The sequence below is a fragment of the Anser brachyrhynchus genome (assembly GCF_964034855.1).
Source record: "Anser brachyrhynchus genome assembly, chromosome: 10".
Taxonomy (NCBI): domain Eukaryota; kingdom Metazoa; phylum Chordata; class Aves; order Anseriformes; family Anatidae; genus Anser; species Anser brachyrhynchus.
The window spans coordinates 10226107-10252011 of record NC_137705.1 but is presented as its reverse complement, the minus strand read 5'-3'; the positions used below and the strand labels follow the sequence as shown (position 1 = coordinate 10252011).

At 47.6% G+C, this 25905-nt stretch overlaps 1 protein-coding gene across 12 annotated transcripts in view; it reads right to left on the bottom strand.

Annotated features, from left to right (window-relative positions):
- The window catches only part of GRIP2 (glutamate receptor interacting protein 2), a 255299-nt gene that overhangs the window by 31389 nt on the left and 198005 nt on the right, over nucleotides 1–25905 (bottom strand). For 6 of the 12 annotated variants that reach the window (XM_080606887.1, XM_080606886.1, XM_080606884.1 and 3 more), the window contains 12 exons: nucleotides 24094–24229; nucleotides 23146–23291; nucleotides 20277–20363; nucleotides 19903–19978; nucleotides 19292–19437; nucleotides 12585–12732; nucleotides 11768–11937; nucleotides 7764–7889; nucleotides 6732–6884; nucleotides 6280–6523; nucleotides 796–941; nucleotides 54–134 (listed from right to left, as the gene is read on the bottom strand). In XM_080606887.1, coding sequence (XP_080463013.1) covers nucleotides 54–134; nucleotides 796–941; nucleotides 6280–6523; nucleotides 6732–6884; nucleotides 7764–7889; nucleotides 11768–11937; nucleotides 12585–12732; nucleotides 19292–19437; nucleotides 19903–19978; nucleotides 20277–20363; nucleotides 23146–23291; nucleotides 24094–24229 — 1659 coding nt within the window. The remainder of the gene's footprint in view (nucleotides 1–53; nucleotides 135–795; nucleotides 942–6279; nucleotides 6524–6731; nucleotides 6885–7763; nucleotides 7890–11767; nucleotides 11938–12584; nucleotides 12733–19291; nucleotides 19438–19902; nucleotides 19979–20276; nucleotides 20364–23145; nucleotides 23292–24093; nucleotides 24230–25905) is intronic. The other 6 variants (XM_080606892.1, XM_080606882.1, XM_080606891.1 and 3 more) reach the window with 2 other exon arrangements.

The window sequence follows — 25905 nt, the reverse complement described above, 5'->3', positions numbered from 1 at the left end:
GTTGGAAAGCAGTGGCTCTTGCAACTGCTAGAGCAAGTCTGAGCAATACTTACAGCTGATTGTAATTCCAAGCTCCACACCTCTTTTCTTGGGCAATTTAACGTGGAAAGTGCCGCTGCTGGGTATGACAGACTCTATAAAGCCAAAAACAGACAAAAAGAAAACAGGAGAAAGGAGAGAGTTTTCAGCAGCATGGATGGTTTCTTTCGAACCAAGAAAAACAAGCCCATCAAACTCAGTTTTATTGGTTCAAATAAGGTTGTTCTCTGAGGCCCCAAGGACTTCAGGTTAAGATTTGGATTCTCATTAAAAATACATGCTCTGAACATCAAGTGAAGTGCTTACATCACACTGTACTTCGGTTGAAGTTGAAGCAGCTTTGTCAATGTAAAAGAAAAAGATTTTTCTTCCAAATACAAAGGGCACTTTAGCTCCAGCCAATTGCTTCAGCTCCCTCCTTTCCTCAAGGCCATAGATTAATACAAATATTACACATATTAATCATAAAATGTTTAAAGAGCAGGTGGCTTCTTCATCTACTCACTAGGCTTACCTCAGCCAAGTGGTGAGAAGGCGGCATTTATGGAAGGATCAGAGGAAGGACCCTCTGTCTTAATGCACATTAGAGAACAACAAATAAATGGGAAAGACCCTTCTCACAGGGTCTTTTCAGTCTTGCCTGAGCTCTAACAAAAACCTCATGTATTTTTGTGAACACACTCCATCCTACATGGTAGCAAAGGCACTGGCAGAGTCTGGCAGGTGGTGAGGAGCAGCAAGTCCTTGGCAACTTACCTGCAACATCAAATTCAATTTCCAGCACCACTTTGTTCGTGAGCGCAGCATCCCGCAAAAGCTGATTAGCTTCCTCCATAGTCCCATCCTCAGTCGCAATGCCGTTGATAGAAAGGACTCGGTCTCCTACTTGCAGCAGCCCACACCTGCAGTCCGTATTGGGAAAAGAGGGGAAGGGGACAAGGAGGCAGGGAAAAAGGAGGAAAGGAGGAAAAAAACAACCCCACACCCAGCCATGAGTTACTTTTGTCAGACAAATCTGTTAGAAGACACACAGAGTACCGACAGATCCTGCAGAAGTGGCCTCAAAGAGATGATAACTCATTCTGCAACGTGTGTCCTGGGGCCAGGAGCCCCTGGAAGGTCACTAGGCAGCAAACCCTTGTGGTTTGCTTAAGCTCAAACATACTTCACTCTCAAACAATATATATATATATTTCTTTTATTTCCTGCAACTTCCAGGGAAAAAAAGAAACCCTTCCCCTCCTAAAAGTCAACACCATGGCCAAGACATGCAAGTGATGAATTGCAAGGACATGAGGCCTCCTACCCTATTTAATAGTATACATCTCTCTCCGTGTGCCTGCATCCACTGGAAACCAAACTAATGGCACTGAAAATTGCACAGAGTCCTCTGCTTAATACATGGCTAATACTGAAGCTACAATCCAATGAACTCACTGAAACATCTCAGCAAATTGGATAATCATTTATCCCTTGTAATCGCATTTCTGGAAGCCAAATGTACATTGATACTGTTTAACTGCCCTGAAAGGCCAATATTATTCTGATGTGACAGCCCGCCAATATAACCACAACTGGCACTTTGGGCTTTTTGGTTTAGACCCACTTTCTCAAGGAGCATAGATCTGCAGGTTTTTTCACTTTGGAAGTAGAATAATGACAGCAAGGCTACGTTGGAGATGTACTGCTACAGTATGGTTTGCCTCTTGAGACTCTTCTGTATTTATAAGAAATGTTTGTTCACACATGAACCGCTACATTCACTATCCAATCTCTCTCTCTTTTTTTTTAATGTACTGTGACCCCAGCAAGACAATCCTGCACATTACCTCCAACAGCTAATCTGCACAAACCCATGGCTCTACAAAGACAAGAGCGTAGTGTTCCACATCACTGGCCATGGGCAATAGGTTGCACATCCTCCATTTTCTCCACACTCTTCATCAGTTGCTTGCTATAACCACATCTGTTCAATTTCCCACTTGGCACCTGTCTGTAAGGCCATCCGCTCGAGCAGAGCATGGGAAAGCACTCATCCATCACTAACATAAGCTACAGGGTGGTTTCTGAAATAGATTCAGGGTTATGGGAACAAGTCTAAGGTTCACCTCTACGTTTGGAGTTGTTTTACCATGAAGGCATCAGCTAGCATGTTTTAAGCCTCCGTCTGACAATCTTTACTCCCCTGCTGTTTAACGATCAACCACATCCTTTGCCCTGACCTTTCTAGAAGCCAGCTTCCACTGATATTTCATGCAAGACAGCTTTTTTTTTTTCTTTCTGTTTGTTTTGTTTTTTTACTAATCCTTCCAGCCTTTCTTCATCGCTCACACCTGAGTCAGTTGTAAGAACACGGTACTGTGGCTTCTGGGCACACAAAGGTAACACTAAAGGCAACGGGTACCGGTTGTATTGGTCACTTCCAAACAGCAGAAAAGTCCAAGAAAACACACACACATCCAAATTTGAGAAAAATGCACAAGCACGACAGTTTTTGTCTGTGGCCCATCAAAAGCTGAGATATGAGCAAGTTTGGAGACAGCCTAGGGAGGTTACTTTACAGGTAGGAAGGGATTAAACTTACAGTATATTTGCTCTGGTGCCTGAGTTCATGTCATTCATGGAAAACAGCTGGCTATTTTAGGAGATGTAAATTCAGAAGTGTTTGTTCAAGGAGACTTGGATTAGGACAGACAACTCCATGCAGTATAAATGAATACACCCTTGTGAATACATTACATTGTTTAATTACAGTCCTTAACTGGACTTGTGGCTACATGCAGCTACATAACTATGTCTGGAACTATCAGCTTTTAAATCTGAAGATGGCAAGGAGTACAATGGAGAGGTCTCCTCCAACACTGAGAGCTTTATTGCTATGGTCACTGTGCACCTTTTGGAAAGGAGGGATCAACACAGAGATCACTTCAGCATTTTGAGGTACCACAAGGACACAACCTCTTTCAGTACTGCTGTTTCAGCCACGAGGACTAGGAGACCACGGGATTCTTTCACACAGCCAACACTTGCACCTTTTCCAGAGTTGTCTCCTCACAAAACAACCATTTCCTGTGCTTCTTCATTCAGGGTAAATTTACCGTGTTTTACAGCCAATGGCTCTGTTAGGTCGGAAGCATTTTATTTCATTTAATATTAGCCTCAGTTGATCATGGCAGTTTAAACCCCAGTCTTGCAGGTTTATAAAAGTTTGTGGAGTGAAGCCACAACCTCCTACCTCCAACCACAAGGGTGAGGAGATCTGACATGCCTCGTTAACTCTTCAAAACAATTTCACCACTGGTTTCCAATTACCATGTGCCCTTGCAATGGGTGCAGGGCCCTGGGAGACAAGGCTCCTGCACACCTCTCCTTGACTCTGCTATGGGATCCTGCATGAAGTTTTCAGAGGGCTTTCCCAAAGAGTGCATGCATCTCCGAGATGCACAGTCTAACAGTAGAGCTCACAAAGTACCTGGAGATCACAGGAGGAGAAGTGCTTAAAAATCAAAGAACAGGAGTTCCATCATCTCCTAGAATGAAAGACAGCCTTATGGGTATGTTGGAGTCCATAACAGGAAGGTTTCCTTCGGGTTGCAGAGATTTGCATTTTATCATGACTCATTCCTTGGGCTTAAAGACAGCAGTGGAACAGTGGAGGTGTCTTGCTAGACACAGCAGTGAAAATTCAAGCCTTGGACTGGGTATGTGCTGAAGATCTCACTCATCAGCAGCAGCATCTATGCAGTCACTCCAGCTGTGGAGCGAGCAGCAGCAGCTGTGACCACAGCCACACTGCTGGCTGCAGAAACCAACGTGGCATGTCCTTACACACCCCTGAGTCAACATGCATGGCTCAAATGCACATATCTGTGTGTGTACATCGCTGGGTGGGTCACAGCCCCTAAAAGATCAAAGCTGTGCTGACAGTATCACCCAGCTGCTGAACTTCCCTCTTGCAAACTCTTCATCCTCAAAAGCCAGAAACATGATGATCAAACAACTGTGTCTGAGCAGAGCTAGAAAACACGTAACACAGCAGAAAGCGTTGATTTTGGATACTGGGGTGGAGAAGCCAGATACTCTCCCACTGCTGTCAATGACAGCTGAGGGAGGACGGACAAAAAAGCTGCTTGTTTCAAGGCAGCCAAGAAGGGACATCAGGCTTCTTCCTATTAGACCCTCTCTGCTGATAACAGGGGCTGAACCACTGTCTCATTTTGAGCCTAAAGGCTTCATCTTGCATCCAGGAAACAAAACAAGGGGTGGGGTGGGAATGTCTGTTAGAGACTATTGTCTGTAAAACAAATCACAAGTCAGGGAGATGTCAGCTTTTGCTTGAAACTGCCTGTTGCAAGCTAAAACGAAGCAGATAATAAAAGCAAGGCAAACAACTTCCCTGAAAAGAGGGTGACATTGTCCTCACCAGTACTGCTCAGATTGCTAAACACCCGAGAGGCAGCTCCTCCAGGGCAAGACAGATGGGCAAAGCAATTGTGGATCATGTCCTGTGCACAGCAAATTGAGGTTCACAGGCTTTGCACAAGAGTGTGTGAACGTGCATGACAGATGCAGGTGGCCCAGTCCCTCTACCCCTGCTGCTCACCCACTTTTGCAAAGGGCAACAACCGCAGCCCAAAAAAGCAGAGTCCAGCAGCCTCAACTGAGAGCCTGACTTGGGAAAGGGGAGAAAAATGGCCCCAGTGCCTTGAGCTGTGGTTACAGCAGAACCTGGCAAGGCAGGGGAAAAGGTATCTAGCAAGGAGGGAGCAAACAAGCAAGAAACAAAAAGTGAAATGAAAACACCAAACTGCCTTTTTCACCTCCCTGTAAACCCAGTACACTTACCACTTCAAGATAGGGAGCAAAAACAATGTTTCCGTGCCAGCTAGGAAGAGCAGCACAGTCTAGGAAAGGAAGAAATACACTGGAGAGATTTAATCCCCAAATCAAATCCACACTGCAGACGCAGAGGGGATTGCTCCCTGCCACCAGAAAGCAGAGGGCGGCAGCCAAGAGAGCGTGAATCCTGCTGGGTGGGAGTGGCGAGGGAGAGCAGCGTGTGTGTGACATGTTAGAGCCAGGCCAAGTCCACACCACCAGTCGTTGCTTTCACTCCAGGCCTGGCAAGAGGATAAAGCAAAGCCAGGCAGATTTCAGCACATCTCCCTCCTCCCGGGGGACAGCAGGCTTTGTTGCTGCCTGATTTATAAAAGGACTTTGGTGCTTTGCAGTGTGAGCCAAGTTCACCCTGGTAATATAGGATTAAAAAAGAGCAAAATGCCACCACTTTGCTTTTTTAACTTTGCAAACAAACAAAGAAGCAAAAACATAAAAGGCTTTTGAAATCCCTCTTAACCTGCCTCGCTTGGGCCAACACAGTTTCCTATTCCAGTCCCTTGCCCCAGTCCTCCCAGCCTGGCCTCTCACACACCCTAGTGCCAGGCACTCGGGCTCCTCCCGGCCTCTGCATCGGCCACCTGGAGACACACAGAGACAGGACGGCACAGCAAGAGCTTGCATTTGCAAAGGGAAACACCAGTCCCATGCTGGGACTTGATCCATTCAGCAAGAGAAGCATCATTATAGGGCATCTGCTCTGTAGTGCGCAGGCACTTAAGCAGACTTTAAACCCAGCCAGCAAAGGTTTTGGAAGAAGTTTAACCAGAGCTCCCATGCTGAGGCTCGGCCACTGCAGAACTCGTTGCTCTCCGTTTCCCCAGGGGTCACGCAGAGCGGTTAATGCTGCTCCTCCATTCTGCTCTTTTCCCAGAATTATCAAGCCAAAAGCAGAAGTGCTTAAATGCACCTCAACCAGCCCCTCAAACAGAGCCCTCCTCAGTGGTTCAAAACATTTAGGTCAATTTATAGAGCTGGGCTCTGCTACAACAAAACCAGGCAGAAAACACTTTCCAGGGCCCATTTGTATATGTTTTTCCCCTTACTGCAACCAGACAAAAGCTTTATCTTTCAATGAGAAAGAAAAGGAAAAAGAGTAAGAAAAAGAAAAAGAAATAAAAGGAATGGGAATGGCGCTCTCACACAGACACACGCTCCCTTCCTCCTCCTCCCAGAACAGCCGTAGCCTGGTGCCAAGACGTTCACCTGGGATGCGAGGGAGGCCGCGGTCAGCCGACGAGTGCAGAAATGGCAGTGACAGTAAACCATGCCCAGTGAAGAATGGGAGATATTACAAGGATGATAGTAAATATCTAAATGAGCCTCTGAGGAGAGAAAACAAACCAAACCATGAAATGGTCAGCAGCAGCACCATCAGCATCCAAGGGCAAGGTCTCTAACCTCTCTGCCGGGCTGTCAGGCTCAATAAAACGGACGAGAGGTGGGGAGGACAGGGTTTCGGTAGCAAAGATGCCTCCCTGGAGCTGAAGTCCGAAGCCATTCAAAGGGTCTCCCCTGAGCACCACCTCCGTCGTCTCCGTGTGGACTATCTGCCCACCAGGACCCACCGTGCTGGAGGCCAGCGACACTGTGAGGTAGAGAGAGGCAGAAGGTCAGGGCAGCCAAATCAACATCACAGACCTGGTTGTGGTGAGATTGGTGACCAAGGCTGAGGGAGGATCTGGCAGTGCTGGGATGAGTTGTCCTACCCAGCTAACGGTCAGCAAGGGCAGTAAGGACAGTAAGGAGAGCATGTGCACCCGTCCAACCCAGCCCCAGCCCCTCACCACTCTTACATGAGCTCTTGTGCTCCTTCTTCTTCTGCCTCCTCCTCAGCATGGTGGTGCGGGGGCTCATGGGGTGGGAGCTGCGAGGTAGCGTGTTGGAGTTCTGGCAGGGGAAGCCCTGCGCATTCATGGTGGGAGACGAGAAGTTGGCAGCCACCAGAGCTGGGGAAATATAGAGAGTGTTAAAGCGTACACAAAGAAATGCAGTGCTGGGTTCACCTAATAGATATTCACCCAGCTCCTCATAGTTTCGGACTAGTTCCTTCTTCCCAGGGCTCAAGCTGAGGCGAGCCCACGTCCTGGGCTTGCAGTTTCAGGAGAGCTATTAGAAAGGGCTTGGGCTCAAGATGGACATTGCTTTCTGGTGTGCAGAGACTCCAGTGACTGGCCATTGAGGCTACCAGGTGAAAAATGTGTCACTGATGCAGGGCAGCCAACATCTGGTTGGCACAATGGCACTAAAGAACCTTAAATATATAGGAAGAGAAACCAGAGCTTGAACTTGCTGAGCAACTGGGCTCACCTGCTTGCTTCCCAATACACAGCACAATGTTTCCTGCCTACCTCACTGCCCCAAGACCAGAAACCTGGGGCTGAACAGAATCTGCTTCCTGCAAGAGATGTGTTTACAAACAGATTTTGAAGCAGACGGAGTCCTTCTACCATGCAGTGCAGCACTAGGGCTGAGCTGGATGCATTGGTGCACCACGTTCCTACATGTCACCAGGGCTGCCCTCCTTGTCCCACAGTAATTCAATTTTTCCCTTGCCCATATGAAAGCAGGGCACAGGGGTGTGGGATAAGTGGATGGGAGCACGGGTCTGCCCAGCACACTGCCCTCGTTGCAGTTACCAGCTCAGTGCGCACAGGGCAGCAGACACTGATTTTGCACCAAATACTGATTTTGCACCTCAGCATTGGGCCTGTGGCAAGAGACCCAGGTGCCCTTGGAGGAACTAAGTGACACCCCAGGCCACAGAGTTGGAGAGGCACAGCACGAACACATGCAGGAACAGGGACAACACCGTGCTCTGGGGTTACATTTGCAGTAATCCTGTCCAGACGTCTGGTTCCAGGTGGGCGTCTTGCAGTGCCCGGGGTGGTGGGTGTGACAGTAGTTGACGCAGGGGTCCCAGCAGTGGTGGTGGTCGCTCTTCTGCACCTTGACTGATGTCACCCAGTGGAGCAGAAATCAGCACAGGCAGGGAGGAGAAGTGCGAGAAAGAAAAAGTAAGAAGCATAAGGCAGGAGGTTGTAGGAAAGAGCCTCATACTGGCTCTGAACACATCACAGTGCAACCGTGGCGTATCAAGCACCAGCAGCAAAAACGCATCCCCGTGTAACCTCGTAACACTTGATGCAAAGTGGCAGATATCCACCCATTCCCCTTAAAAAACTCCGTGTCCTGAGCCAACGGCCTGACTAAGCTGTGCTGGCAGCACACAGATGTCATTACCATTTGCAGTCTGTTGAGCGACGTGCAGAAGCTGCCTCCAGCCACGAGTTTCCCACAGAGACCATCAGCGTTATCCGACAGCACCGGGGAAACCTCCTTGTGCTGTTTCCCACCTTGCTGCCCTCCCAGGACAGCACTTGATGCCTTCCACACGTGCCTAGGAGTGCTCCGAGCACTTCTCTTGGCTTCAGCGTTTGGATGTTTAGTAGCTGCTCTTGGCTAGCAATCTGTCGCAGGGTGCACATATGAAAAGGGCGGACTGCAGCTTACCAGAACAAAAGGGATTTTACACGCTGCTGCTTACAGGCAATTACACAGGGCCACCAACACAGGAAGAGATGCCAACGCTATGGCAAACAGCAAATTAAAACATGACACCAACGTGGCAGACTCTATTCATGGCCACACAACAGCTTTAGCTGCAGTGTGGCATCCATCGCCCAGAAATCCCTTGTCCCAGGAACTGCAGCTTTGCAACACCAGGTCCCAATGCCACAAATTCCCTCTGACGTGCCTCAAACACACCCCCAGGCACAGGTCCCTGTTCTCCTCTCACTGGTGCTCCTTTTGCTCCTGGGCAGCACAGGGTAGATTCAGTTGTCCTTGCCCAGCGGCAATGAGTTTTCTCTCCCGAACCCCTGCACCACGCTGTCTGGATCAATCTTCTTCTGTGGGGAATTGCTAGCTAATGAGCAAGATTGCAAGTGTCTCTTTTGTTCAGCCGAGCACGAACAGCATCCCACGGCAGAACATCACAGCTCTTAACCTTGCAGCTGCTGGCACTCTCCCAGCTGAGACCTCCTCGGGGCTCTGTGCTCTCCACACAGGTGGGAGCCCCGCTGGTGCTGGCACTGCCAGGGCTTTCTGAGCGTGCAAACCTGGGAGAGGGACTCAGTTTATCCAGTGTGTCCACCCAGAGATCTCTTCTAAAGGTCATCTCTTAGCGTCTTTAACACTGGATATCCATTTTTATTATCTGAATCCTTAAGGTCAAGTTTTCTGACCAACATACTTACTATTTCAAAGTCTTTGCTAAACATTTAGTGAGTTTAGCAGCTACTCTATAAAGTTCTTAAAATGTCCACTTCCAGCTCTGGGGTTTCTATCTTGTGGATTCAAAAGGAAATTCAGAGTCAGCAGGCTTTTAAAAACAAAAATCAAAAGAGCGAGTGTGGCTGCATCTAGACAAAAACAGAGTTCCTAATAAAATGAAATACTTTGAACACAAGTGTCAGAGCTTATGGGCGTATATACAAAACCATTTAATCCATTTATAGTAATTAAACCTCTCCCATTTGTCTCTAAGTTCTTAGCCCATATCTGACACAACAGAAAATGGTCTATGAAACTCAGATGTCAGTGCAGTGGGGGGAAGAAAAGAGGTTTTGGACAATAATGGGATAAAAACCTACAACAGCCTTCCCCAAGCCTTCTGCACATCATCGGTGCCTGAGGAAACCCACCCATCCCAGCACTGCTCGCAGGCACCATCCGCTCCCACTGATCTTGTGAGCACGGCGTAATCCTCCCACAAACTCTCCAAATGCCCCCAGAGCTGCAGAGAGAGCAAACTCTGTTTGACAAATCCTGCGCTTCAGCATTAGACTGCAAGGACCATATTTTTTTCATGGCAGCTGCGGCTTTAGATCTCTCTCCGCTTCCTCAGTAACCAGATTTTCATTGCACAAGAAGCCATCTTTAGAAAACATCACAAGAAGCCCCATGCAGGCACACGCTGGATGGACTCAGTAATGCAAGTGCCAAGCAGAGACACCTCTGCACCGTCTCCTCTCCTCGGCTGCTTTCTCTGGGCTTCACTTTCCTGCCAATCATGACAGTTTGCTTTTGCATGGCCCGTTTTTCCTTACTGCCCTCATTTGTTTCCCGTAACTCAGAAAAAGCAGCCTGTGGAGTTGCCTTTCAGTTCCTGGAGCAGAAGGTAGAGTCTATCCCAGGTCCTAATGCAGATCATCAGCTTTGGTGCAGTTCCTTGGCTCCCCACCATGGGCTGCACGGTGCTGTGGCTGGTTACACCCCTGAAGAGCACTGCTTCATGAGCTGCTCCTCTTGCCCTAAGCACTCTCTTTCCTGTCCCCACCACCTCCCTTTCCCATCCCCATCGGCACTGGTGAAGGCTTAAGCCCAAGCACTGGTGCTCACCTCTGCCTCCTAACAGCCATGTCGATGAACAGCATCCTTTCCGTTTACCCCTCATGTGTTAAGAGTTTAACAAAAAGTGGGGACAATCATTAAACCCCTTATTTATTCATACTGGTGTGTTGCAATTATTCTCCCAAGTTTGCCTGCTGAATTTCTGCCACAGCAAACTGGTCTGATGCGTGGAGGTATGGGTAAAAATGCCCTGAGCACACAGATCTGTCCTTCCACAGATCTTCCTCCTCCTGAGCTGCTGCTGAATGCATATATTCTGAAAGGAGATTAGGACCAGGGCACTAATGGAAGAAGGAGAATAGTTCATTTTAACAGCCACTGAAAAAAAGATTATAGCTTTCCATTTTTTCTTGGGCACAAAGGTCAAGTCATCTGTCCCCTTTGTTAAATGGCTTTAATTCTGCACAAATTGGACTGGACGTGTAAGAGATTTATTTCTAGACATGGAGATGTTATTAGAGTTTATGTTTCACTGCATCACGTTAAAGAAGACAACACAGATAATTTCTTCTTTCACCAAACCTCCCTAGAAGAGGACAGAAAAACGAATTGGGCCTGGGGCTCCTGTGCACCAACATTATTAAAATGCACGTTCCTGAGAGAGAAGTGACTCAAAATGGTTGCAAAAGGGGCCGGTACTGAAACAGCTGAGTTACTAGAGGCCCAATATAGACTGTAACAAAACTGCAGGCAGCAGTTGCAACAAATCTTACAGTGAGGCTGATTTCACAAATACACGTATATGAGAGCCTGACTCAGCGTCTCACATGAAGAAGAAACTAAAGGTGGGCAATAAGGATGCTCACAGGACAAATTCCTAACATTTGAAATTTACAGGTATTTACGGTTTGATGAGCAAGATTTTTTTTTCTAGTACTTCTTTGGAGAGAGAAAAAAAGCAGCCACTCTGGATGCCTCCACTCTGCCCCTGGCTGCTCAGACACAGCTGCCATTCAAACAGGCTGGGCCAGAAAATGAACACTTGTGCTTCAGCTTTATTTCCTACGGAAGTCCAGCGGAACCCTGCCTAGCTACTGACATGTCCTTTACAAAGCCTTACCAGGCTCCGGCCGATGAAAGCTGAGCTTAGAAATACATTTGCCAGCACCAAAGTTGTCTTCCTCCCTCTCCATTAAAGTCTCTTATCCAAAGTACTAAGAAAGCAGCAGCACTGCAAAACCTTGGGATTCCCAACTCCAATTTTCCCATACAAGCACAGATGGTATCTTTTTTTTTTTCCTATTCACATCCTTAAGGAACATCATCTAACCACATGCACTTCATCAAAACACCATTTTTTCCTTCCCAGATGTCTCTCTTTGGTGTCTGTTGTGAGCATCCAAAAGCAGTGAGAACCACAGTAGGGACTTCAAATGAGTTTCGAGGGCAACCAACAATGTTTGCCCAGAGGACGTACCTGTTTCTGGAGGCTTCAAAGGCAGCCTGCTTTGGTGAACAGGTAGTATCTCCAACTTGACATTTTCTGAAGTGGCAGCTAAAAGCTGAGTTGCCTCTAATAAGGAGCAGTGCTCTGTGCTCGTGCCATCAATGGAGAGAATATGGTCACCAACATGCAACGCGCCACATCTGCAAAGGAAACAGCAAGAGAGGTGATTATACACACAGCCAAAGTCCATGTCCTTATGGCTGGAAGCAGAAACTTACAAAATCCAGCTGTTTTGCTTCAAATTGTTTCTTTCCATATCTCATTTTCGACTTTCAACTTGAACATTAGGTTTAAGCGCTGACAAAAACGTCGACTTAGATGGTTCAAGTCTGGCTGCTGGTGTTTTGGGAAAGATTTTTCAAGTTTTTACTAGTGCACAGTCACAGCCCCTCTGGATGGCTGGGTGTTCACCCAGCGGTGTGGTGGGTCCTACCAGCCAGCAGTTCAGCGATGTGACTACTAGGGTGACAAGCTGACTTGTACATCAGGAAAAGGCTCCAGCCAGAAATTTCCACAAGAGGTGCCTACCATTCCACAGCTCCAGGGCACTCAGACCTAAGGTTTTTAGAACAGAACTCAGCTTTCACGTGCACTGAATTACATTTGTTCACAGTGAGGAGTGTCCACTGGTGTTAGGTCAGATATTTTTAGCATGCTTAGTGGTAAGAACCTGCGGGCATGGTCAATTCAAGGAGAGGCAGAGAAGAATGGTATATAACTAACAAGATGACAAGAAAGCAGTGGAGAAAGGAAAAGGAGAAGTGGAGCAGCCAGTTCAGATCTTTACCTGTCCACCACACTGGCCGGCTTGATCTTATCAATGACAATGACCTGCTTGTTCCGATGCGTGGTTGTCGTCAGTGTGATTCCTAGAGTAGATCCTGGAGTCTTTGCTATTTCAACCAGTAGAGGACCTGAAGCATTTGCTACTGTATCTGCAAAACAAGAGAGTATCTCAAGACACCTCTACAGACTTTTCTTGTACTAAATGCAGAAGCAGACAAGAGATTGGCCAATTGCGCTGAGCATCAGCACATCTGTAGTTGGGACATCCTACACCCCCACAACTCTGCATCACATCTAGTTAACAAAGAAATCCTCCCAGTATCTAAAGAGGACCCACAGGAAAGCTGGGGAGGGACTCTTTGTCAGGGAGTGTAGTGATAGGACAAGGAGTAATGGTTTTAAACTACAAGGGCAGATTTAGATTAGGTATTAGGAAAAAATTCTTTACTACAAGGGTGGTGAGGCACCAGAGAAGCTGTGGATGCCCCATCCCTAGAAGTGTTTAAGGCCAGGTTGGATGGGGCTTTAAGCAACCTGGTCTGGTGGAAGGTGTCCCTGCCCATGGCAGGGTGGTTGGAATTAGATGATCTTTGGGGTCCCTTCCAACCAAAACCATTCTACAATTCTGTGATTCTATGATATTACAGCAATTCACACATGGAAACAACTCTCCTGCCTCTCTTTTTTGGGTTAAATAACAAGAGAATGCGCAAAGTCTGTGCACCAGTCATATCAACGTAAAAGAAAAGCACACAAAAAATCAGACTGACTTCACTGTTTAAGGTTCTTCCCAAACAAGCCAAAAAAAGGCACAGAGAAATACGATTATGCTTTCTGAGGTATTCAGAAGCCTTGCATGCTGCTGACCACCAGCACAAGCCAGCAACTCCAGCATCAGCTCAGGAATATCGCTGCAGCTGCTTGTTTCAGTTCCACTAGTGTGGCTCTGGGAGCAGAGACACAGAGCTTCCTACCCGCATCTTACAAAAGCCTTCTCTCCCCCATCAGACAATACAGGGGTAGCTCATGTTTAAACAATTCATTTCTGCAATAAGCTTAATGCATGCTGTAAGTGAGACTCTGAAACTCCTACGAAACTGCACCTGTTAGCATCTGCTTCAGAGGAATGGCTGGCAGAGCCATCGGAGAGCTTGATGCCTCCTCAGCCCTTAATTATTCATGGTGAGGCTTTCCTCTTCCAAAGCTATACTCCACTAAAAATGCTGATGCTACTCAGCTCCAATATTTGATGCACGGCCCATTCTTGTTCTTTGATAAATGGGAACATTGATGCAGATCTTGGGAGCTAAGCTGCAGGAAGGTCTTTCATGAGATTTGTTAAGATGCTAAGTCCCTGGAGACAGATTTTTCCCTTGTGTAGGGATCAGCCAGGGGATGTTCAGGCTCTGATCTACTCACAGCACCCTTTTTCCTGGGGAAGGAAGGAGCAGGGCCAAGCCACGTTTAAGATTATGCAAGGCTTCAAATAAAACACTGTTTATTCTCTGCTGAAAAGGACCATCGGAGAGACCTGCAGGCCCTGGCAAAAAGCACAGCCCCAGCTCAATCCAAGGTGCACAGAGCACCCAGGTAAAACCTGTGGAAGGTACGCTTAAGCTTCATTAGCAAAGGAAGCACCAAGGGACGATGGATCTTCTCCAATAGCATCAGCTATACGATGGTTTCGCAGCCCATGAGTGTCCAGCACACATCTTCCAAAAAGGGATTTACTCACATGCATATATTCCTCCAGCCAAAGGGAAGGAGATAGTAAAAATGGCCACAGAAACAGCATGCTGGGATGTTAGATCTCTGTTTCTTTGCAAGAAAAACACCTGCTCCTCTTGGTTTCACCAGTGTCCGAGCTTCTCGGCTTTGCCAAGTGTTTCCCAGAAAAGTCTCAGCGCAGTGGCGAGAGGAAAGGGCCACAGGCACCTTCTGCCATGCCAGGACCCAGCTTTCAGTAACACTCCAGGAAATCACAGTCAGTCCTCCAGCCCACGGTCCTTCCTGCCCCTGTGCAGCACGGCCACCCTGCTGCCCCCTTAACTCCCATCTCCAGTGCCATAGACAAGGATTGTTCCAAATACATTTTATAGAGGCATTTGTCGAGGAAATACCAGCCAAGCCTCTATTAATTATTCTAGGGAAAGATTTGGCTCAAATCAAAGGTCAGGAGTCTGCAATTTAGCAATATTTGTGAGGCATGATTAACACGGGGCTATTACACCCAAGCCAATTTGAAAAGAAATGCTGAGAGGACAGGGCAGGCCAGGCAGCAACCTTCCTGCAGGAGGCAATCCCATCGCTGCTTCGGCACCACGAGCCATGCCTGCTCCACCAGGCACATCCGCAACCTCCCCCTGCATCTGTGGAAAAGGCACCCGCAGCTCCCCTGGGGTTCAGAGCACATCTCACCTTACTACAGCAAGATCCCTTCTCACAAGCCAAGAGGCTGAGCAGTTCTTTGGAGGCTGAGCACTGACGAGGTGTTCAGCTCACACGCTGCTCAGCGCATACAGAGGGCCAAATGTCACACCAGTGTAAAACAGGCATCACTGAGGCCAGCAACACCGAGCTGAACGCGGACACAACAGCTCGCATCATTTCTCTAGGGCTTTGTTACCAAGGAACAGGAGACAAAACATACACGTATGCTGTTCTGCATGTCCGTGCTCACTGTCACGGAAGGGTTTGGCAAGCCATGATTTGTGCTGTTTTACAGATTGGGAAACTGAGGCACAACTGTGACACAACTTGTCCCAAAAGATGCTTTTTTAGTGGATAGCCAGAAAGCTTGTTCAATAGGAAACAGAAAAGGATCTCACTGCAATTCCCCTTTGTTGGATAAAGACACCACACCTCCTGACACTGAGGTGAAAGCACGAACACTGTCTTCATCCACCTTCAGAAAAAAAATGTTTTTAGTAATCAAATAAACCCTTGTCCTCCACCTTTTCGAAGACATCTTCCTTTTAGGTGGCGTTGATTAAATGAATACGGTAAATAAATTGGATAGCACCCTGTTAAAATTCAGTATCAGCAGCTCTGGCCCAAAGTCAGTCCCAGAGCCCAGCTAACATCTGACCCCAAATCCTGCCTGCATCTTTCCTTCTAAACCCAAACTCCACCCGTTTCAAAACGCTCAGGGGCAAATTCAGCAGCCACCATGTCACTCACTGAAGACCTAATCAACCCTAACCCTTTCCAACAAAACAGAAAGAGGAAAGCTGATCAAAAGTTGCTCAAGTACAGCAAATCCCATTGCCCTGTCCACTTGGCTGACCCCAGGTCCCAGGAGGACACAAAGGGCTGTGCAAAACCTGCTCCCACCCTACACTTGAGTACTCATCCATCTCATGGTGGATACACGGGAGGCAGAGCCTGCTCCAGGCAGTCAGACACCCCGGTGCTGAAGGTACAGGAGAGCTGGTTTCTCCACCAGTTAAACGCTGAGGGTTGGCAGCTGTTTTCTTAGTGATCGTTCTCTCAAAAGCTTATTTTTAAGGAAATACTTAAAGAGAGGGAGGAGAGGACCCAGCAAATCTCTGCTCATTCATAATCTCTGGCAGAGAGCTTCCCCCTCCATGACTCAACCCTCACGGCTTGCAGCCCAGTGCCTTGTGTCACAGCACACACAGCTTATTTACAGAATAACTATTCAAATGCCACCCGTTTCTGGCTGATCAGTTTATTTGTTGGATTTTTTGTGTTATTTTTACCCTTTTTTAAAAGGCCCACAAGATAGAGCGTCGCCACAGGAAAGCATCTGTTTATTGCAATGTTTATCTGGCATCAGCAAAAGGCAGAGACTTTCCCCATGCCCAAGGGAGGTGCGTGCCCAGTTTGCGCTCCTTTTAAATGGAAATGGAAGATTAATTTAATTCCTTCAGTGGCCTTGAGAAATCTCAGCCAATTTGACTGAAAGCCTGCTGCAGCCCCGTCCTACGCTGGCCTCCCTGGTGGAAGCCAGCAGCCGGGGGATGCTTGGCGGTGGTGGCAAGCAGCTGCCGCAGCCCTCGCACCGAGAGCTCCACGCAACTCATCCTCAGTACACAATTTGGGCTCGGAAACTGCACTGCTGGCTGGGGATTGCCATGATTCAACGCTCCCCCGCAGCAGCCTTGGTCTCTCACCAAGGACAGATGTAGCAAAACAACTTTCCCTCCTCAAGGGTCAGCCCACACCACTACACTGGTGGCATCCCCAGCTCTTTGAATGAATCAAGCAAATGGCGTGGCCACATGCTCCCCAAGCCCCTTCAGCAAGAGCTAGTTTTCAAAATGGGAACATGGCTGCCAAGTGGAAAGCCTCACCCCAGCAGCATGTTTTAAAAGAGTGCCAGCAGAGCTGTTACTTTTCTCCCCAAATCACAGAGCACACCTTGGGAGGCGGTGGGCTAGGTGAGGGAGGGATGCCAAAAACCATTAGTACGACTAAGGGCTTGGTTGTCAGTCCCTGGGCAGAGGATCTGTTTTACCGTGTGGTCTCTCCGTCTCATTTAACTGCCGGTCCCCAGCATCCTCACAGCCTCTCTTACCATGCACAGAACCAGGTACCGTTTTCCCTCAGCTCTCCTCAACACTCAGGTCCCAGACACATGCTGCACCCACCACAGCTAGCACATCTTGTTCATCTGTTCAGCTAAATGTGGTGCTCCCTTCAGGCTACTCGTGTCCCCACACTGCTTCCAGCACCTGCTTTTCCCTTCTCTCATCATCTTCCCTTGGTTGCTAAAGAGAATGTCTGTAATATTTGTGATTTGGGGATGATGCACTGATCCTGCTGCAGTTATTAGCAGTTGCCTTGGCAAAACTGTCTGCAGAGATTGTTTTAAGCTACATGTTCTGCATCATCTTGCCTTTAAAGAAAGCATCCCATTTATAGAGATGGGGAGAAGCAGTCTATGAATAAATTAACTAAAGAGGGGCTGGTTTTATACCTTCTTGGGATGTACATAGTCATGGCCCACTGTGTAGCAACACAAAAGGGAGAAGCACTGCACAGAACCTGACATTGCTTGTGTTCAGCTTCAGGTGGGAGAGTTTCTCGAGAAGAAACACTGAACACTTTCATGACTATTTTTTGCTCCAAGTCAGGATCTAAAACAGTCAACTTTCTGTGACATTTGCACCAGGAGACCATACAAACAAGAAAACCCCCCAAAGCCCATTTCCCACACACCACTAAATGTTTGCTTCTGTTCAGACTGGAAAGCTCTGAGCAAAATCCCTCCCCAGCTCTGCCTGTCCCGCATGCCAGGCAGGACAGCCCTTATTGACCTCTGCGGAGCTACCACAATCAAAATCTTTAAAAATGGTAGAAAACAGGGTTTGGGTAATTTCTGTTTACCATAATTTTAAGAGTTTCCTCTTCTTCTTGAATGCCAGCCAACCTCTAAAGAGCAGCTGCTCCTGTAACATGGCAGAAGCCAGGCAGCAGGCAGGTAACTGCAGAGCCCTGAGGTTTTCCTTCCAGCTGTCCCTGCGGGGTGCGTGTCTGTGTGACACACAGCCGCCCAGCTCCTGGCAGCCTCCCTCCCCAGGGGACACAGCTCACTATGACCATGCTTGTGGAGTTTGTACTGAATGGAAGGGTAGTTCGCAGGAAGGAGAGAGAGAAGGAAGCAGAATGTCCTCAGGGGTTGCAGAAGGAGTTCGCTTATTCTGGAGCACCCTCTTGCACGTTGCCTGGAACAAGTTCTGGTGTTCTCAGCTCTCTTTGCTTGTGGCATTAAACTCTCTCAGCTACAGATCCTTCTGATTTCCTTCCTCACTGGTAATCAGAAAATAATCTGATCTAACTCCTATTTCTCACTGGATCCCAGGCTCAGATGTGCTGGACTGGTTTGCAAGATTTGCAGAAGAGACTCCAAATTAGTCCAGCTTGTGGCTCCTGTACAAGCAGAAGCCCCTCTGGAGACATATACGCAACACCAAAATCAAATGCACAGCTCAGTGAGCTTCCAGAGCCAGCCCAGCTTCAGACTCTGTAGTAACCTTAAACTCATTAACAACACTCCCTGCTGTAACAGCTGTGTGTCACAAAGGCAGCTCAGAATGACTTTACAGTAGCTAATAATAAATCCTTTCCCTGAGCTTGAAACTGAAAATCAAATGGAAAGAAAAAAAAAAAAACACTCAAACTTGGTATCTACTGTGTAGATCATTTTTAGAAATACCCATCCTCTGCCCTCCAGTAAGTTCCGTCTTCTTTGGGGTCAAACAGTTGGACACTCCTCGTTTATTTCAGAAGCAGATCTGAACTGAAAGTTCTAAGAAAAGGAATAGCTCTAGAATTAAACAGGGTCAAAACTCAGAACCAAAGCCACTGCCACTTCGAGTCAATGCCTGCTTGCAGCTCATTGCCCTGCACACATTTAATATTGGTATGTGCAATGCTGGCAGAGTACCAGCATTCCAACCCCCTTCAACTCTGACTTCTCCTATGCCCTCTTTGTCTACATTAGAGATTCCTCTTTTTCCCCTTCTAAAATCAGTCGACACTCCCGTCGAGACATGTCACTGGATAAGGACATTTCAAGTACCTTCAGCTAAGCCGCCTTTGAACTCTATCCCCTACGCCCATGCTGGCAGCACAGTGCTCAGCAACTTTTGCTCTGAAACCAAGTATCCCAGTTGCTGCCCCCGGTCTCGCATACTTTCCAGGCTGTCAGAGAAAATGCCACCCCAGCCGTTTTGGCCTTACCCATGATGGTCACATCATACTCTATCTGGAAGAGTGCCTCCTGGCTGCACTGCCGCAGGATATTGAGGGCGTCAGCATGGGTCATGCTGTGCAGAGGAATCCCATCAACGCTCAGCAGCCTGTCCCCAATTTTCAAGGACCCTTCCCTGTAGGAACACAAAAGTTACTTTTTTTGCATTTATATATTTATATATGTGTATGTATTTATATATAAAGTCAATTACTTTGATCCTGTAAGAGTTGAACATTCCCTGGGACAATAGCTTGGGTTATTTATAGTGTCAGGCCCATCACATTAAATTAGCAGCCTGAGAATAGATAGGCTGCCTCCTGCTTTCGAATATAGCATCAGCTCTTCATCTGCACAGGGTTAATTAGATGGCTGCCTCTGGAAGAGGAGTTTCTGGTGTTTCCATACATAGGTCATCCTATGAACACCAGTTCCAATCTGCCTGCACACCACAGACCCCACACCACCTCTGTAGCACCACAGCACCAGCAAGAGAGGCCTCGGGGTGACACCAGCAAGGAGGACAAGAAGGACACATGTCCAAAAATGTGGTGAAAGCTGCCAGTCTGTCTCGTGAAAGCAGATACTGGAGGAGCATTACCTGTCTGCCGGGCCACCTGGCCTCACATAAGTGAGCACCAGCGGTCTGGACTTGTGCCAGTCTTCATGGGCTCCCCCTGTAAGCAAACCGGGAAAGCCGTCAGTCACTGGAGGTTTCGAAGTCTGAATTAGAGTGCTGCGAAAGTAGGGACATTTATCACATAACAGCTGACACAGCTTGAAAGCAATGCAAAGAGTGCCCTAGATTAGGCAGCCGGCAGTCCTTGAAGGCTGCATGGGATGCTCTCCAGGGCACACTTTTGTTTCTCATCTGAGGTTTATGACATCCGCTATCTTTCTTTTCTCTTCCTGCTTCCCATGTCACCTCTGCCAGTGCTTGTCCCCAAATCATTTCTCACCGAAGAAGCCACTAACCTCTTAGCACAAAGCCAAAGCTGTTGCCTTCCTTGTAGAGGGACACCTCAATGGTCTTGGGAATAATGCCAGCACTGCTCTCCGGCACTGAAGGAAGAGAGAAAAGCTTGGTTATCCCCAGACAAGTCTTTTCCATGCCACTCTACAAAATAATAACAAATAACAGCATTAAAACAAAAGTTCAGCCCCTATCTCCATATTGTATTATGCCTGTTTGGAGGCAAAAAAAGTACGAGCCAGACACATGAACCTTCACTAGAGCCAACCACCATGTTTTGGGATGACTGGACCAGTTCAGCGTTGTACATCTCACCTCAAGTTTGTCTTGGATAATACTCTGACATTCAAGTAGAACCCTCTCATTTATCAACCAGCTTTAATGTGTTCAGTATTACTGAAAAGCCAGAAGCTTCTGCTGCAGATGGAAACTTATTTAAAAAAAAAAAAAAAGAGCTGCAGCAGCAGTATAAGGACAGCCACTGGCTGACCTTAAAGAAAATGAAAATCCCAAATCCTCAGCACAAAAGGTTGAGGTTTTTTTCCCTTTCCTCCCACATTTTGACTTTAAAAAAAGATTAAGTGAATCCTTTAAACTGATCCTAGGGGCAATTCAGTAATGTTATGTTAAATACACAGTTCTGTTTAATGTACAAAAGTAAAGAGAAAAAGAAAGAAAACTGTTGCTGTCTCTTGCCGTCCCCTGTTATTTAATGATTTATTGAAGTACTGCTGTGAATATGAGACAATTTCCCAGTCTTCTCCGTTCAGAATGGTGCACGGCATTTTAGCCTAGTCCGCTCCAAAAAGATCAATCCCTTATATTCAAACCAGAGAAAAGACCAGGAGCTTGACTTCAGCCTGGCAAGCTGGAGCCAAAGGCACCCTGAGCACGTCCATGCCAGCCTCTCCCCTTGGCTCAGGAGGGGTTTTGGAAACCACTTTCCCCTCTGTCCTCATGAACCACACTGGTTCTCACTGCCAAGCTTCCCGAGTGCTTGCAACCTGCCCCAGTTAGGGTTAAACTACCCCAGAAGATGCACAGCTGAGGCACGGTACCCCCTCGCAGGCAGGCAGCCCTGGGGACAAGGCCAAATAAAGCCCCAAACCAGTCCCCCGCACAGCTGCTTTGCTCCTGCACAGGCTGCTGACAGGGATGCAGCCTAGAAATACTTCAAGAGGGAAAAGCTTGGGGCGCAGGAAGGCTCTCAGCAGACGGGTGATACATACCAAGAAAAGAGCATAAAGCATCCACAAATGAGTTAGGAAACCGTCCAATTTCTGTCCTAAGCAACCAAGCATGAAGTTCTGCAGCAGCCTTTGGTAAGAGCAGTGGGAGCAGGGTAACCTAAGCTGGTGTTAATGCAGGGCTCGCTTTATTCATGAAAGAGATGATCTGACACAGTGGCCTGAAAACTAGACTTAGACTTGCAAGGTCTCTCCAAAGCAGGAAATTACAAACTGGGGAGAAAAATTGAAAGCCACAAGCACAAGCTATTGAATTGCACTATCCTTCTGGTTTTTGCCTGGGGAGAGAAAGAGGCGAGTGCACGCAGCAAGAGCAAACCCTCAGCACAGATAAAAGCACGCGAGCAACCAACAATGAACTGGAGCAAGGCAGTAACGGACAAGTCCCTGCATTTCGCAGTGCTTCTTTGTTTGGATTAGTCATAAACAACATCAATAATCTCATCTGAGAGAAGTCACTATTTCAGTGTGCTCTTCCTGCTCATTCAGAAATGGAGACATTTTGCGTCGCTGCTATTGATTGAGCCATGCGGTATTGGCACTGCTCCTTAGCTGCTAAGGACAGCTTATCAGATTCCTAATAGCCAGGCTCACAGCTAAGCAAAAAGGTTATTAAGAGTTGCCATCTCTACATGGAAAAACTGAACCATAGGGTTCTGTGGTTTGGATTATTTATTTATTTATTTTTACCAGGGCTGTATGCAAAAGCTAACTAACATTTCCAGCAAAACAGAGGGGGATGAAGAACAGAGATTCAAATAATTCAGGTTTGTTTTTTTACTTCTTAGGGCTTTATATGGTCATCTACATATTCAGTATCTTTCAGGTAAAGGCAGCAGCTACAGCAAAGCTATATAGTTTAAGATGGGTTGCCAGCTGGGGTAAAACGTTTGGATTTCATTAGTTGTGCTTTTTCCTTTTTTATTTTTAGTTTTTCTATTTCTTCTGCCCAGTCATTCTCTGATTGACCCTCTGAGTAACTGAGTGAGTAATAACCAGGGAGATCATTTTCACAATGATGACCGTGATGAAAAACTGTACTGAGGTATTTGTTACAATCAGACAAAAGAAACCAGTGCAAAAGCACAGTCTCCCACATCGGGACACAAGCCCTGTTTATGAGGTCTGCGCCTGCCAGCCTCTGCCAGGGGCCCCTTAGCTTGAAGGCAGATTGCTTCAGCTTCCCTTCTGAAAACACCTAATATTTCAAAGCATCTTGAGGAGTAAATGCACTTGCTGCAGTTCAGAAAAGAGGAGCTGGCAATATATGCTTAAAACCGAATAAAATCTCCCATAGCCACACTCCAAAAGGGAAAAAGAAAAACACGCTGAAGTAGCATCAGGAGGCAGATTGGCCTGTGCTACCAAGTCACTCGGAGGCAAGACAGATCTAATCAGCCATCTCCTGACAGTGTGCATGAACGGGCACCCACTGTGCTGGAAAAAGCACTCTGCTCTGACCGCACGCAGCTCTGCAACATCCACCGCGAGCAGACGAAGGCAGAACATCACAGTGCCCCCGGACATTGCCCTCGCCACGATGGCTCAAGCACGAGTAAGCCCATCTGCACCCCGGGACAAAACGTGGCCAAGAAAAGAGAGCAGCATCGTCAGAGGCACCCACCGGCTGGCGGCAGCTCATACTCTACTTCTAGCACTACCCTTTCGCCCACGTTTTTCAGCAGGCTGATGATCTCGTCGTGCCGCAGCTTGGTCAGGTTAATGCCATTCACCGACTTGATGTAATCCCCGACGTTCAGCTGGTCACTTCTGCGAAAAAGAGAAAGCAGTGGTAGGACACAGCCTCTGTTACGCTCAGGCTGAGCATGCCTGGTGAACCTTTGGTAACTGCAAGATTTTGTGAACAAGCCACCAGCGTTGGGCTGATCTTAGCTGTCTGACTGCATGTGCCTGCTCTCAGAGAGAAATGCTAAAATCGAAGCCATCCCTTTCCCACTGGCAAGCGTTCAGATCTATACATCCAGTAACAATCGCTGTATATACGTTCACAACCTCTCTTTTTGTTGCTCAGTTCCCGTTCGCATAGAGCAATCAGTCAAAGAGAAGCATACCAGGAGCTGTCTGAAATAAAATTCCAACAGGAGAAAAGAAAACATCTTGCCTTTTGCCTGTTTTCTACAAAATTGTTCAATTACCCTTTCCCTTTATCTGCTTCTTGAAGCCTTTCTTCTCCCGTTCCTTTTCTGAGCCAGTAATGTTACTTACACACTCAGTATTCAGAACAGATACAATATTAAACCACTTGGCTTGATCAAGATGTATTGTACCATGCAGCTCTCCTGACAAGGCTGCCTAATTTCACAGAATCCCAAATATCCCTACACAAAATTTCAGAGCATAATTGCACAGAGCATGGGAAATAACTCAAAATAGAAGACATTCGACTTACTGAAGCAACAACTTCGCGTTCTGAGACACGTGAAAAAAAAAAAAAAAAAAGAAGCCGGGTGCCAATTAGTTTAATTATAACCATATTCATTCAGGAGCTAGAACATGCAACTACTCCCCTCCAGCTTTCCCATGCTCCCTGTGCCCCATCTCCGTTTCTCACCTTGCTGCCAGTCCTCCCGGCCTCAGATTGGAGACCCTTGGCTTTCCGTCTTTGTCCGTGCCACCCGAAATGGTTAACCCAAGGGTGCTTCCTTCCTTCTTGATCAGCTCCACGATGGTGACCCCTCTGAACTCTTCTGAAAGATCAGGAATAAAGGCAAACCCCTCAGTGGAAGGCACATTCCTTCCAATCCCAAGGAGAGCCTTTTCCTACGGGTGGTGGGAGAGCAGATCTGCCATGATTTATACTGTTAGCAGGAAGAGAAAACTTCTCTTTGAATTGGAATTGTGAAAGAGAAGTGTGTCTGGCGGACCTGCAGGAGTGGTGGGAAAGCATTGCATGCGGGTCTGGCAGGCAACACCAAGCAGGGCAAGGCAGGGGAGTGAGAGCTTGTGAGAGGATGAAAATATCGTGTTTCCAGGGTGCTGGGAGCCGGGCAGAGCCCCAGGGAGATTACCTCAGGAGCTATGTTTTATATGGACCGGGGTGGGTGTTTGGAGGGCTGCATGGCAGTCACAGTTCCCAGGCAGGAGGATGCTGTGGACCTGCAACAGCTGCCTGGATGGACAGAATAGGGTGGATCTTAAATACTCTGATTTAAAAAACATCCTGAGATGTCAATGCAGTCGGGAGGTAAAGAGCATAACGTGGGGAGGGGTGGGATCCTGCTGTCAGCAGGGGAAGGCGCAGGAGGCACAAACTTCGCTCGTTCACAGCAGTGTCTGCACGATCTGCATCTGGTCCGTGTCAAACTTTTTCCATACTAACCACCGCATGTCCATCTGCCGTTGAAGCCATGAGACACACACAAACGTAACTGGTTTCACATGAACCACAACCCCAGTATGTATGGGCAGGGTCAGGTTTAGGGTGCCTGCTGCACCAGTAGCACTCCTCTGTTTGCTGCAGGCAGCATATGTTTTACCTTCCTTTAGTCCAACAAGACACTCTTGCTTGTCTAACACCTATGAATCAAGCCTGACCTGATGCCAGCTTTGGTCCCATTACAGCGCACCTCTGGGCTTTACAAAAACAGCGTCCCTAAACTATTTGGATTTTTGGATTTGACGTGGAGGAGGGAAGCCAGCAGCAGCCCAAGGAGAGACCAAGAGCTCTGCTGACTTGGCGGAAGGCAGCTCCGCGTTAATCCACACGACGGCACTCGCACTCTGCTCAGAGGACGACTAGCCCCGGGACAAATGAGATGACTTTCATCCCTTGCCAGAGCCTCCTCTAAGAAGCTTTTATAGAATTTGTCTACAACATGATCCATCCACCTCCACTCTCTCTGGGTACTGAAAACCCTCGCAGTTTTACAGGAGAAAACCAGCCTCCCTCACGCAGGGCAACCTCCTCCAAAGCCATGCAGGAGGAGGCGGTGATGGGCACTGGCAGCAAGTGGACAAAAGCAGTGCCATGGCTGTGGAACAAAACCCAAGCGGCAAATGACCCACGAGATCATTCACATAGCAAGCCCCACGAGGCTTAAAGGAGGTGCTGTGCTTCGAGAGGGAACATTTGAAACCTCCTGCACGCTATGATTTCCAGAGCAGGGCGGGTTGTCTTAAACAACACACTGACACAGTAGATCTGTGCTCGTGCAGGGCTTCCCTTCTCTGTCCTCTTTCACTGGGAGAAAACACGTGTCGTTTGGCACCACGGTGCCTCATCATTAGCACACTGCTCCTTGTGTAATGCCATCGTGACTCGAGAAATTGCACCTCACCACGTCCTGCCATGCACTACCTGTTTTGTGAAGTGCTTCCAAGAATAACCCGTGCACTTGATTAACACAAGTGGAGAACCTCTTTG